We start from the raw sequence: 14442 nt of genomic DNA on the forward strand, positions 1-14442 counted from the left end.
CCTGTTCCCAGGCAGCTCGGGGGGATCTGCTCAGCCTCCTGTAGGGACAGGGGTTAAAAAAAGCACCGTGGCAGCTGCAGCATCCTGTGCTGGGGAGGGATGCAGGGATGGAGGGAGGGGGGCAGCACCCAGCCCTGGGGGCTGCCAGGGGGCTCCAAGCAGCATTCCAGCTGGAATTCCACCTGCCCCCTGCGCCAATCCTGCCCTCCCTGCCCTGCAGCCCCTCTCCCTGGGTATTCCAGCCCCTCTCCCTGGGTATTCCAGCCCCTCTCCCTGGGTATTCCAGCCCCTCTCCCTGGGTATTCCAGCCCCTCTCTCTGGGTATTCCAGCCTCTCTCCCTGGGTATTCCAGCCCCTCTCCCTGGGTATTCCAGCCTCTCTCTCTGGGTATTCCAGCCTCTCTCTCTGGGTATTCCAGCCTCTCTCCAGCCGCACATCCCACCCTGGCTCCCCAAAATCCACCTCCGAGCTCTCCCTCGGCACATCCCGCATCCCCCCCAGCCCATCCTCCCTCCCCCCCGCGCTGACCTTTTTTATTTTCTGCGTCAGGAACATAAAATGGAGACTGCAGGGAAAGGAAATAATTCCCTAAAATGGCTGAGGGAGAAGGAGGATTTGCACAGCAGTGCGTGAGCACCCTCTGCTGCTGGATGGGCCCGGAGCTCTCCAGCCCTGCTCCAGCCCCACAGGCTCCAGGCAGCAAAAAAAAACCCCCAAATTTTCCTAACTGGGTGATTAAAATTCTTGTGATAGCCAAAATATTTGATTAAAAAGCTTCATCAGCCTCGTGACCCATTGAGTTCTCCTGGTTTCCTCTCCCTGCTGCTTATTTTACACTTGTATTTTCCTTGCTGTGTTCCATTCAAAATCCTCAAAAAAATAACAGTATTTTGTATTAAAACCTAAATATTTCACTCACACATCTCCTAAAAATTATTTCCAGTGCCACACACCATGATAGAATTTTCCAGGTTTGAAAAAACCCATGAAATTTCATTTATTTGAAGTTCCACATTCGGATAAGCTCCCAAAACTTGGTGTTTTCTCTCATGGGATGGAAAAAAGGGTTAAAGATGGATACGAGGGGTCACCTGAAATGGGGTGACCGCGTGTGGTCCCTTGGAAAGGTTTAGGGATGAAAGGGAACATCCCTGAATATCCAACTCTTAAGCCAGGACTGTGTCAGTGAAGGGCCAAATCCTGCTGGGTCTGAGGCTGAAATTCTCTTTACTTAAAATTTTTCAGCAGCCTCGTCACCCCCTGAGCTCCCCTGCTCCCCTCTCCCTCCCCTTTTACACTTCTGTATTCCTTACATTTAAAATCCTCAGGAAAAGGAGAGTATTTTGTATTAAATCCAGCGTATGTCACACCCACAGCTCCTAAAAATTGTTTCCAGTGCCCCACACAATTATATAATTTTCCAGGTTTCAAAAAAACTTTATATTTCAATTTTAATTTTTTTTAAAGAAGTTCCACATTAGGATGAGCATCCAAAACTTTGTGTTTTCTCTTGTGGGATGGGAGAAAGGGTTGAAGGTGGATATGAGGGGGAAATCAGCTTTGAATTGGGGTAACCTCATTAAGGATCAAATCCAGCTGGATCTGAGGCTGGAAATTCTTTTTGCTTAAAAATTCTTATCTGAAATTCTTTTTGCTTAAAAATTTTGTCACCTCCTGAGCTCCCCTGGTTGCCTCTCCTTCCATTTTACACTTCTATTTCCCTTGCTGCACAAACATTCAAAATCCTCAGGAAAATGCCAGCAATTTGTATTAAAACCAAGATATTTTACACACACACCCCTTAAATGTTGATGCCGCTGCCCTACGCCGTGATATCTGAGAAATTTCATTAAATTTCATTTCTATTAAATTCCACCTTAGGATGAGCACTCGAAACTTGGTGTTTTCTCTTGTGGGATGGGAAAAAGGGTTGAAGATGGATATAAAGGGAGAACCTGGAATGGGGTGAGCAGGTGTGGGCCCTGGGAGAGGTTTTGGGATGAAGGGATCCATGGAAAACCCTGCAAGCTGCTCCCTGAGCGTTTCAAGGCAGGAATGGGCCAGGGTTCAAATCCAGCTGGACCTGAGGCTGAAATTTCCACGGAAATCTTGTGAACTTTTTTTCCCCCAAGATCAGTTCAAAAAGGGCCCAAAACATCACTCGGAAAGGAAGTGAAAAAACCCATGAAAAAAATCCAGGATCTCAGGATTTTTTTAAAAAATTGGTAAGAATTTAAGAGCAGAGGGGATGAGGAAGAAAAGCAAGGGGTTTTAAAACATGGGAGAGATGGATAAAGCACTGATGGAGGTGAAGGGAGGTAAAACGAAGGAATTGAGGCAGGAATTCTGAGCCCTGTGAGGGGAGAGCAGGGCTGGGTGTGGGGTACGAGCTCCCACCGCCCTGCAAAGCTGCACAGGGAAAGCCCTTACATAACTTATATAACTTATATAACTTACATCACTTATATAACTGCAAAAATGCCTTTCCAGCGCTATTTGTGGGGTCAGGGTGAGGCTGACCCAGAGCTGGAGCTCTGAGGTGATGCTTGGGGTGAATGGAGTGGAGGACACGCAGGATGGGACACCCAGGATGGGAGGATCGGTTTTATTGCTGTTTTTATATATATATATATAATAAATAGGGGGAAATCCCCCTGCGTGGCAGGGGAAGAGTGAGGGTGGCACAGGGGCAGCAGTGGCTTGGCAGGGAAGTGGGGTTTGAGGAGAAGGTGTTTTTGCAGTGTTTCTGCATAAAAAGGGGGCATCAGGGGAGGAGGTGTTGGGACAATTCATGCCATGAGCAATGGGGGGACTGAAAGCATCGCAAGACCCGTCCCTGGGGCTCCAAACGCGGCTGTATTCCCAGCACATCCCGGTGACTCAGCCTGGCAGGGCTGGGACAGCACAAGCGACACATCGGGGTGGCCCAGGCTGGGCAGGGGCTGTGGCGAGGCAGGATTTGGGATAGCCCGGCACCGCCGGTGTGGGGGCACCGGGGAGATGGGGGAGCCCCACGGCAGAGGGAATGCACAATCCCCGATTCCTGCTTCATTTCATGGCACAAACCCCTGCGAATCCCCGCTCCTGCTCCCCAGATTCCCCGTGACGAAGCACCCTAAGGGCTGGGGATGTGCTTTGTGCGCACCCCCCTTTCCCCGGCGGCAGATGGAGACCCACTCCCGATTGTGTTCCCGTCACGGGCAGGAGAAAGAATGACAAATGTCCCAGAGAAAGCTCTTTGGGAGGACAAAAGCTTCTTGAAATAGGAGCTGAGCTGTTTTTTCCAGGGACGGAGGGAGGGGGGGGGAAGAAGAAGGAGGAGGAGGAGGAGGAGGAGGAGGGGGGATGATGGAGGGGAGGGATGCGCACGCAGCCAGCACTTCCCGTCTTTGTCTGGAAAAGGAGGCCACGGGGGGAGCGGGGGGATGCAGGGGGGATGCAGGGGAGGATGCAGGAGCTTCGTCAGCGCCACGTCAGGGGAGCAGCTGATCCCAGCTCCCAATCCGGGCGCGCTGAGCTCATCCCGGGAGCGGAGCCAGCGCGGCTCAACTGCGCACACCTGGCGGGTGAAAGCGACACTGCAGGGACAGCGACACAGCACAGGGGGCGAGGGGAAAACCCCCCGGCTGCACGGCAGGAACCCCCCCGAGAGGAGCGTGAAGGCAGAAATCTATTGGAGAACTCCTTGGCCTAACTCAGGGTTCAGGCAGGGGCTTCTCAAAGTTTAAATCGCCTCCCAAAAAATCACTCAATTGGGGTGATGCCCCGGTGCGAGGGTTTTGGGGAGTGTGGTGGGCACTGCAGGCAGGGCCTGGCTCCCAGTGGCTCCCAGTGGCTCCCAGTAAGGCCCAGGCAGCAGCACGAAGCCCACCAGGAACACCCCGAGTGCTCCTTGCAGTGGCAGCGCCCCGGGACAGGCAGGAGCTGCAGCCCCAGCCCTGGTTGCAGGTGCCACCTGCAGCCCCCCAAAAGCGAGGGGTGGCAGGGGACTGTCCCCAGGTGAAGCCACTGCAGTGATGGGGACAGAAGCAGCTCCTCACTCCCAAGGATTCCTCCCTGGGACGCAGCCTGACCTTGCTCCCACTTGTTTTCCACGTGTCCGCAGTTAAAAGCGCCAGGAAAATCCCCTGGAGCGGGGTGGCTGCTGTGGCTGGGCCAGGCCAGGTGCCCCAGGGATCTGCTGAAATGGCAGGAGAAGAGCTGCTGGCCCTGAAACATCAGGAAAAGTCAGCCCAAGACAAGCAGGCACTGCCCAGTGTGAGGGGTAAACACTGAAAAGTCTCCAGAAAGTTTGGGAGGTGGGGAGAAATTCCCTCCAGGCTCTGACGAACACGGGTGTGTGAAAAAGGAGGTTCACATGTTTTTCATAGAATTTAAAAGTTTAATAAAAAGATAATTAGGAGATAACAATAAAGTGTTATTTTTTGTCTCTGCATTCAGCCAAGAGAGCTCACCTCACTAACAAAGGATTGTCCCTTAGAAACAGAACCCTGCTACAGATCCATAAATTCTCATACATGATTCAAACATTCTTCCTAGGATTTTTGGTGTTCCTCTGTTTAGTTTTTCCTTGCCCCCCTTCCCAACAGATCAATCTTCTTGGTGCCACTGGGTTTTATGTCCTTCAAAAACGGGTCCCATCATTTTTTCCTCTGGAGGGCTTGGAGGATTGCTTGTCTTCATCTGGACAAGATAATCTTAGGATGCAGGGGGGTCTCTGACTATTTTCTTTTTCAGTCTCTGGGTTATATAAACAAAAAGTAGTTTGTGCTTTAATATCACATTATAGCCTAACATATATGTGTATTATATCACTGTTTCTAAGTTTCATCAATAACAGAAATAAAGGAAATTGTATTAATACAACTAAATTTTCTAATCTTATAACATTCATTATAATATTTGCAAAAAGCCAATAATATGATATGCATTTATAACAGGTGGGAATCAGGGAATGTGCAAACACTTCCCAGACCAGCCAACAGCCTACCTGTGCTTACAGACTGTGTGTGTGAGATTAGGAATGATTTTGGTGTCCAGGAATTCCAGGGAACAGCTTCAAACCCTCTCCTGGGGCTCACAGGGAGGGGGAACCCCACAGGTCCTGCAGGAATCATTTCCACCTGCAAAGTCCAGGGAGAAAGTTCCCGGACCAGGCCTCCTCCAGAAAGCCCAGGAACGTTCATTTCCCACCAGTGCTGCTCCCAGAGCCCTGCCAGAGCACCCTGGTGCTGTCCCCCAACACCACTCCAGAAAAAACGAGGAGGCAAGAGCAGGGAGAAGGTGAAGGGATGAGAGCCCCCAGCTCCAAGCAGGTAAATCCTGATTTATTTAAAGAGAATATTTTCACCAGGGTGGTTAAATACCAGAGAAGGGAGCTCAGTTATGCTGAGAGAGGAGCTGGGACAATGTCTGGCCTTGCAGGGGCTCCAATTTGGCTGCAAAATGCCCTGAACAATCCCAAACTTTTGGGATTTTTTTTTTGGTTTTTTTTTTTTTTTTTTGACTGGCCTTACTTGGGGCAGGAAGAAATGGGCCTGAGCCCTCCCTTTGAATTGAAATCATCCTGTGATGATGGAAGGAGCCTGGTGAGCTCCCCCACAGCAGAAACTTTTGGATTTACCAGCTCCTGGTTTGTGGAGCTCCTGGTTTCTCCATTTTTCCTGAGAATATTCCAGAGGGAGAGAGAAGTTTCTGCCCCTGTTTTTCTGCCCCTTCTCAGCCAACAATGGCAGATCAGGAACAGATGGAGGAAGAGAAGAGCCACAACTGCAGAATTCCCAAAATCCTCTGAGGTGACAGAGCTGGGGACACTGGGGTGGATGAGGAAGGGGAGGGAGGTTTTGGCTGGAGAAGATCCTGATGCCTGCAGCCCTGTGAGGAAGAGGAAGGGATGCCAGAGTATCCTGGGAGTCTGAGGGCATGGGAAGAGCACAGGGATGCTGGAAAGATGCGCACAGAGCCAGGAACAGGAATTTTGGGACTGGCCCCCAGCACTGCCGGAGAACCCCAAAGCTTCAGGCACAAGAGAAACTTTGATTTGGGTCCCCACGAGGTGCTCAGGGCCCTGACCCCCAGCTTGGCTGAATGAAATCCCAGTGCCCATTAAGGGCATCTCCAGATCCACGAGGTAGGAGCGAAATCCATTCTGGATCTCTCGGACCTGAGGGTCCCTGAGTGCCAGGAATGCTCTGGATTGTGTAAAATGAGTAAGGAATCCATGAGGAGCTGCAGCCAAGGAGTTACAGACAATATCCCCAGGTCCAAATGGAAACCAGGAACGTCTGGGCCCATCCTGAGACCTTCAGTGTTGAAATCCTCCCCAGTGAGTTCAGACTGGGGGAACTGTGTGGGGACACCTTATCTGGGGCTTCCCACCTTTAAAGGGGCTGAGGAGAGAGGTGGAGAGAGACATTTCATCAGGGCCTGCCGTGACAGGAGGAGGAAGGTTTGGCACTGGAAGAAGGCAGGTTTAGACTGGGCAGAGGAAATCCACAATGAGGATGGTGGGGTAATGCTGAGAGGAATTAGTTAAGGTTGTGCTTGGGAGAGAGATTTTCACAGCCCCTAGCACTGAGAGGTGGTGGAGAGAGACTTTGAAGCAGAGCCTGTGGTGCCAGGACAAGGGGTGAGGGATTGAAGCTGAAGTGGGAGCAGTGGGGAGGGCTGGCAGAGGATTTGTTAGGCCAGAAGTTCACACAGGGAAGCTGCAGATGTGCAGCAGGAGCAAACTCTGCTCCTGGTGACATCCAGGCCCCAAAGCTGTCCCTGATGGGCTCTGCAGCGCCCTGGCACCCCCAGCCAAGCCCTCCTGCAGGACCTGAATTGTCACTGACCTGTCCCACACAGACAGGGCTGAGCTCAGCAGCACAGACCTCCAGGAAACACCTCTGGTTCTCCTTCCTGCCGGTTAATTCTGCCCCGGGAGGAATGAAATCCACACTCCCAAGTCCCATGGACATCTCCACCTATGAAATTCAGTGAACAGAAAATAGTCAGGACACTCAGGGGGGGTCAGTGCCTGCCAAGTTCCCCCTTTGCTCAGCACAGAGGGAGGGAGATGACTTCAAGGCACTTTTGCATCCCCAAACTCTCAGGGCCTAGAAGATGAGAGAAGGGGAAGAGATGACACCCCATGGCTGTGCTGCACCTTGTCCTGGGAATGGGACACCATCCCAGGCTGTGGCAGTGCCTGGAGGGGCGGCAGGGAGTGCTCCTGATTCCCTGGGCTGAGGGAGGTGAGGAACAGGGTTTAGGGGGGTGAAAGCCAGACCTGGCTGGGCAGCACATCCCAAAATCAGCTCCTGTCAGTGCTGGGTGGCTTCTACAGGGAAAGCAGGCACTGATCCAAAACAAGGATGTTCTCATTCTCATTTCCTACCCACACAGGGGTGCACAAACCTGGCAGCTCATGCCAGGCTTGTGGAACAAGCTCCAGGAAATGCTGCAGTGAGTTCATTAATTTGGGGTTGCTGTGTTTTGGGGCTCTGGGGACCAACACAGCCAGGACAGAGTCAGGTAAAGCAGGGAGGAAAAAAAAAAAAGGCATTTTATGTGATTCTTTGTGAGAAATTAAGGCAGAAGGTTTATTATTGCCCAGGAGGGAACCTCTAGGAGATTCTGTGGAGAAAGGGCAGTGCCAGCCTGGCCACGCTCCTGGTGCCAAGGTGTGGGAGCTCACACAGGGAAGTGAGAGGTGCAGCAGGAGCAAACCCTGCTCCTGTGCCCTGGTGCCAACCAGGACTGTGGCAGTGCCCCAGAGCCCCCAGAGCTGGCTGAGAACACAGCCAGGACTCTGCTCCCACCCCAAACCCCACCCTGGGGCCGCAGGTCCTGCACTGCAGCAGGGCCATGGAGCCTCCATAGAATTCCAGAGATCCAGGTGCCACCTGGTGTCCGAGCACGGCTCTGCACAGGGACCCTCACGCACTGAAACAGAGAATTCAGCCTGTTCCAGGTGTAAATATCCTCCCATCGGGGATAATCCAGGGTTGGGGAAGCCACAGCTTCTCTGGGCAACCCGTGCCAGGGCCTCCCCACTCTCACAGGGAGGAATTTCTTCCCAATATCCACCTATCCCTGCCCTGTGGCAGTGAGAAGCTGTTCCCTGTGTCCTGGCAGTCCCTGTTTTTGTGGTCTGGTACTTGGAGAAAGCCTCTCTAACCCTCATGGTTATGACATTACGATGCCTTTCCCAGCTCAGCTCTCCCTCCTCAGCTGGAAGGATCCTGATCCACCAAATCCTTCCTCACACAGGAGCTGTGTTAGACCTTTGATCATCCTTCTCCACCCCCAGCCTGATTCCATCACAATTTATTTTAATTCTATCTGTATCACAATTTATTTCTGAGGGATTTCTCTGGGCACCCACTGGGAGTAACCCTGACTTACCTGCTTCGTGTTTTAGTGACAAGAACTACAAAACAGTCCCCAAAAGGGCTTTGGGACAGTGAGAGTGCAAAGTGCAGGTGCTGTTACAGACACTGCAACTCACAAAAATCACAGCATTTAAAATAGCTGAAGGAAAGATCTCCTGAATCATCTCTGCAGCTTCCTGCAAAGCTTTTGCTGGACTGAGAGGCATAACAGGAGTGTCCACCCCACTTGGCCTCTTGAAAGGGAGCTCAGGGTGCTCCCCTCATGTGCAGTGATGCCAAAAACTCACCAACATTTTCTCTGAGAATTCCCTCCATTCCTTCAGTGGATGTCACTGCCCTGCCAGGGACACGCTCGACCCTTGGGAGAACAGGAGCCAACAAGTTGTGGGGATTAAAGAGACCAACAACAGATCAGGTAAGAAAAATACTGCCTCTTCTTTAATGTTCAAAGACATCAGTAAACAAACAGAACCGTACAGACAGAGGCTGAACCCCCCCACCTCCCCAAACAGCACGTTCCAAACCATCACAGGTACCAGGACTCGGGACAAGAAGCAGCAAAATCTGGGGTTGGAGGGATGGCCAAGAGAAATCTCTGCTGGGTGAGGGTAGGAACAGAGCACTTGGAGGAAGCAGCTTCCCTCACCCAGCAGCAGAGCAACATCTGCTGGGTACAGCCCAGGGAACTGTCTCCCCTCAGAGCCCATATCTCCTGCTGAGACACAGGAGGGACCACGTGTGAACTGGGAAACGCAGCTGGGAGCTACAGCAGAGCTGCAGGACACACTAAGCACTGACCTGGGCAGCCAAACCTCTGTTCCACAGGGATTTAAGCCTCCCAAGGAATAAACACAACAGGGAGGCTGTGTCCAGCTCAGCAAAGTGCTGCAGAACTCGTTTTGTGGATGCAGATCTGGGTGTGGGGGGAAGGAATGAGCCTGTGTTCTGCACACATCCTTCCACCCCACTCCATCGAGCTGCTCCCTGATCCAAGGACAGCCTGACCCCTACACCCCACAAGTGGCCTGGTCTTCTCCAGTAATTCCTGGAGCTGTGGAGCATCAGCTGGTTGGAAGGGCCATGAGGAGCAGCTCTCAGTGCAGGCTGCAGAGGACAGTGGGGTGGTACCTGAGTGGAGGTCAGGGACAGCAGGATGGATCCCGAGCTGCTGCAGAGAGGCAGAGATCGGAGGCACAGCTGCTCCAGCTCCCACCTGGCTGGCAGGAGCCTGCATGGCAATCATGGAGCGTGGCTCAGGCTCTGAGGGCAGTCACACAGCTGCCAGCCAGGACTCAGAATGGCTCCATTCCCACAGCGGTGACAGCTGGAACCGTGACACAGTGACAAGTAAGGAACACACATCACCTCTGTGCCTCTCCGGGTGGCAGGAGCCTGCAGTGGGGCTGTCTCTGCTGCCACCACATGCACACTAAGATGAAGAGAGGGCTAAAACTGGCTCCTCCAGGGCCCAGTTATGTGCTCCAAGCATCCATGTCCAGAGCCCTCAGATCTCCACGTCGCTCTCTTTGTCGTTGTCATGGTCACCATCGTAGAACTCGTTGGGAGCTTCAGGCCTGGGGGAGGAGAAATCCCTGTCAGTGAGGAGAGACTGGAACCCTTGGGGCCTGAGGGAATGTTGTGTTTGGAGACCACAGAAGCTCCTTGGGTAAAACCAGAGGCTTGGAAGTGACTTCCCTGCCCATGAGAATGAGATGGGCTTTAAGGTCCCTCTTCCAACCCTAAATTCTGGGATTCTTGGACTTGTTCTAGGACTTGGATAGATTCCTGTGTGTCCCCTGCCAGGGACAGAAAGGGAAGCCCATTGCTCCAGACCAAGCTCTGGTACCTGCTGTAGTTTTCCTCGGAGCCCCTCTCCTCGGGATCGGGCTCATCCGTGCGGTCGTAGCTGAGCAGGTCCGAGGGGACGTCGTGGATCTGCACGCTGGGAGCGTGGTTCAGCATCTTCAGGTTCTCAAATATCGTCTGCCTGATCTGATCCAGGTACTGCAGGGACAAAACACAGGCATCAGCACAGTGGGACGTGTCACCGCTCTGTCACCTGCCTGTGCCACCTCTGTGCTGGCCAAGAGCAACAAATCTGTGCAAAGAAGTCACTTATCAGAGCAGAGGGGGTGGGACGGCAAATTCAATTCTTGACACTCAAGCACACAGGAAACACGGAGAGAACCCAGCTGTTGGTTTTTATGGGGCTGAGCTCCAGCTGGTTTCACAGGACAGAGCATGCACCACAGAGTGTTGGAAACTCCAAGCTGATATTGCAGCATGGCTGCAAGCACTCACCTGCCTGGAGTTCTGGTTCTCAATCCTGGTGCTGACATCAGGGTGAAGGGTGAAGTCTGGAGCGAAGTATTCAAAGTACTCTGAGATGGAAGGAGGCAGAGTTAGAGCACAGAGGGCCAGGAGCTGTGCAGAGAGCAGAGCTCACCCTCCCTGCCTGAGAGAGAACAGAGCTTAAAAAGCACAGAGATATTCAACTCTGAGTGCAGGGGATGAGACAAAACAACAGGGCAATCAATGGGAAATGGTGCACACCAAATCACACGGGACACACAGGGCTGTGTCTGCCCAGGAAAGTGGGTGGTGGGAGATCACAGCATGGTTTGGGCTGGAAATAACCTTAAATCTCATTCCTGGGCAGGGACACCTTCCACTAGACCAAACCCTATCCAAGCTGGCCTTGGACACTTCCAGACATGCTAAGGCCATCTCCAAGGTCAGGAAGTGCTGACACTTGGGCCCTGGTCAATGCAGAACAGAACACCCCAAGCATTCCAGCTGAGCTCATGAGGAGAAAAGGCAACTCCAACTCACCGCTGTATGGGAGCTCGTCACTAATTGGTTCATCCACGAGCAAGGATGTTTCATAAGTCCTGAAAAGGTGGAAAAAGAGGAGCTCAGTTCATTGAGAGGGACATGGGAAATGCAAGGTCAAAGGCCACAGAACTGCCCAAGCCCCTCACCAGGCCAGGAGGACTCACCAGCACCGTGCCACGTTCCGGACTGTGTAACCTCCTCCTCCCAGAACCAGCAAGGGGATGTTGAAGCTCTTCACGTACTCCACACATTCCCTACAAACCCCAAACAGGAAAATGCCAGAGCTGGAAACTGCAGCACAGGTTCACGTGTCAGGAATGCCCCCCTGAAGTCCCAACACCACCATGGCCGGTGTGATACACCTGGAGCTTCCACCCAGGAATCGCCATCACAGAGCTTGGCTTGGAAAGGACCTTCAGGCTCATCCCATTCCACCCCTGCCATGGCAGGGACACCTCCCACCATCCCAGGCTGCTCCAAACCCGCTCCAGCCTGGCCATGGGCACTGCCAGGGATCCAGGGGCAGCCCCAGCTGCTCTGGGCACCCTGTGCCAGGGTCTCCCCACCCTGCCAGGGAACAATTCCTGCCCAATATCCCATCCAACTCTGCCATTCCCTGTGTCCTGTCCCTCCATCCCTTGCCCAAAGTCCAGCTCTCCTGGAGCCTCTTTAGGCTGTGAGGTCTCTCTAGAACGTTCTCTTGTCCAGGTGAACATCCCCAGCTCTCCCAGCCTGGCTCCAGTTCTTGGATTATCTCCATGGCATCCTCTTCCTTCACCACCCCCCTGCAGCACCTTGTACAAAGTCTCATTCTTAGGCCCTCTTTAGTCACACAAATGTTAAAAAAACCCAAAAAGTGCTGGCTGGCCAAAGGAAATGCTCCAACCTCACAGCAGAGACTCCTCAGAGCCCTTCAGGTGGTTTTTTACAGCCCAGCTGTACTTACCCATGGCCTCTTATACTGAGGTTAAAACACCCCAGCCGGTCACAACCCAGGGAATCAGCACCACACTGGGGAACAGAAAAGAGAGGGAATTTTGGCATTGCTCTCCAGATGCACACCAGGGCACAGAAGGTGACACAGGTTTAGCCCTGTGAGCCCTCTGAAGGTGTGGATGTGTGCACAGAGATTTCCTTCCTTACCTGCAGGACTATGCAGGTGGGCTGATAGTAATCTACCACCTGGTTAATGACTGGCTGGAAAAGGTGCTTATAACCTTTGGGAAGAGAGGTGGATTTGTCATGGCTCTGGAGCAGAAGGACCAGGAAACCCCTGGGGCCAAGGGGAAAGGGTAGGGAACACCTACTTTGGTCATCGATGCCGTCTCGGAGGGGCACGTTGAGACAATAGTAACGGCCACTCTCTGCACCAACCTCATACATGTCACCTGCAAAACAGGACAGTCACAACAGCCCTGAGACTTCAGAGCTCTGCAAAGGCCACATCTGAGCTGGCCCGAGTCCTTCCACCTAATCAGAACCCCCTTCTTGCAAGCAACTACAGCTCTAATCCTCTCTAACCACCTTCTCACACCATTTCCCCCTGCAGCTCAATTTTGTGATTTACTTTTTTTACTCCAGCAGAGCTTCCAAGGGATTCTGAAGCAGGTTCCCACTAGAAACTGGACACCTACCTGTGCCAGGAAAGAAATAGTTGCCATATTTGTGAAATGACACTGTCATGACACGATCTGTCAGGTAGAAAGCCTCCTGCACCCCGTCCCCGTGGTGGATATCGATGTCGATGTACAGCACACGGGGGTGATACCTGGGGAATAAATCAAAGTTTGGATTCCAGGCATTTGCACACCCTCAAACATCTTCTTCTGATGTGCTTGGAAAGTGGTATTTAAAACATTTTCTTCTGAGGGGGTTGGAAATGGATATTACAACAAAAAGGTTTTTAGGTGGGGCTAAAAATGTCTTGAAAAAGAACTTGGTTAAGCAGCTGGGTGTTCAAAAGTTGCAGCTTCTTGTTTCCAACGTGCTCATAAGTTAATCTTTAAGAGCTCCAGTGATTTTAATCATATCAGGAAATGGAAGGCAAGCTGGCATGGAGGAGGTGGGAACTGGAGCACTGTGTCCCAGCTGGTGAGCACCAAAGATTCCAGGCTGGGCTAGATTCACTGGAGAAGCAGCCAGAGACACAGAGACAGAAACAAATTGAAAAAGCAGCCACCTGCTGTAGAAATGGATCCTGGAAACAGGCAACAGAAGAAGAGAGGCACAAAGAATATCCCATGAGGGGTAACTGGGCTGTAGTTGAGGCCTCTGCTGGATGGGATTAGGAAATGGGAGTGCAGGGATAGCCAGGGAAATCCTGGGGTTCCAAATAGGGCAGGGAAGGGGGAACAAGAATTCCCAGTACATCCCATAAATCTGACTTTGAGAGCAAGTGAACTTGCCAGTACGTAACTACTGTTTGATCAACTCCAAATCCTTTTTAATTCTGTGACAACTTGTCTGAGGCTTTGGTACTTCGAAGTACCAAAAAAAAAAAATAAAAATCTCAGATCAGTTCAAGAAACTAAAGGTATTTCTGTAACTTTTCCTCTCATTTTGAATTTATTTTTCATTTTCTGAAATGAAAAATACCCTGACTATTTTTCTATGGAGGCCACCACGTGCAGCCCAAATCCTGCTCTTAAGGTGCTCAAACAACTCCAGAAAGATTTGAGTCATTTTTGTGCCTCCAGTGAACCAAAACTTGCATTTACCTACAAAAGGTTCACTGTGGCAAAAAGGCTCAGGAGCCCCTGAAATGGGACTGAAGAACTCTTTTGTATCCCTTGAGCTCCCTGCAACAAAACTGGAGTCAGATATTCCAATGCTCAAACCCTTTCTTGTGTCTTAAAGATAAGGCCAGGACAAAAATGAAGTTTTTGAGCTTCCTGGATTCCAGAAAGGCAAATGAGGCAGGGAAACAAGAGGAAAAAAAGCAGAGGGAAAGCACAAAGCAGCAGCCAGCAGAGTTCAGGCCCTGCCCTTACTTGAGCAGTTCCAGGATGCCAATCACGATGTCATTGACGTAACAAAAGCCCGAAGCCTGGAAGAGAGAGAAACCCCAACAGCTTTAGAATGAGATCAACACAGAGCCCAGGCCCCACAGACAAGAGGAACCCACAGATCTGCCTCATTACCTCAAACTTTTTGGCATGATGGAGGCCCCCTGCCCAGTTTATGGCAATGTCACAGATCTAAGAGAGGAAAGAGAAGCGAGCTTAAAGTG

At 51.7% G+C, this 14442-nt stretch overlaps 1 protein-coding gene across 1 annotated transcript in view; it reads right to left on the reverse strand.

Moving 5' to 3' along the window:
* Window positions 1-8794: 8794 nt before the first annotated feature.
* The window catches only part of LOC147650435 (histone deacetylase 3), a 6798-nt gene continuing 1150 nt past the window's right edge, over window positions 8795-14442 (reverse strand). The window contains exons 2-12 of the mRNA XM_086852184.1: window positions 14354-14410; window positions 14204-14259; window positions 12848-12981; window positions 12521-12601; window positions 12357-12430; window positions 12160-12224; window positions 11378-11467; window positions 11211-11269; window positions 10680-10759; window positions 10225-10382; window positions 8795-9952 (exon numbers count right to left, since the gene is read on the reverse strand). Of these exons, the coding sequence (XP_086708310.1) occupies window positions 9883-9952; window positions 10225-10382; window positions 10680-10759; window positions 11211-11269; window positions 11378-11467; window positions 12160-12224; window positions 12357-12430; window positions 12521-12601; window positions 12848-12896 (726 nt within the window). The 5' untranslated portion in view covers window positions 12897-12981; window positions 14204-14259; window positions 14354-14410 and the 3' untranslated portion in view covers window positions 8795-9882. The remainder of the gene's footprint in view (window positions 9953-10224; window positions 10383-10679; window positions 10760-11210; window positions 11270-11377; window positions 11468-12159; window positions 12225-12356; window positions 12431-12520; window positions 12602-12847; window positions 12982-14203; window positions 14260-14353; window positions 14411-14442) is intronic.

This window comes from Cyanistes caeruleus, chromosome 15, assembly GCF_971803275.1.
Source record: "Cyanistes caeruleus chromosome 15, bCyaCae1.hap1.1, whole genome shotgun sequence".
NCBI lineage: Eukaryota > Metazoa > Chordata > Aves > Passeriformes > Paridae > Cyanistes > Cyanistes caeruleus.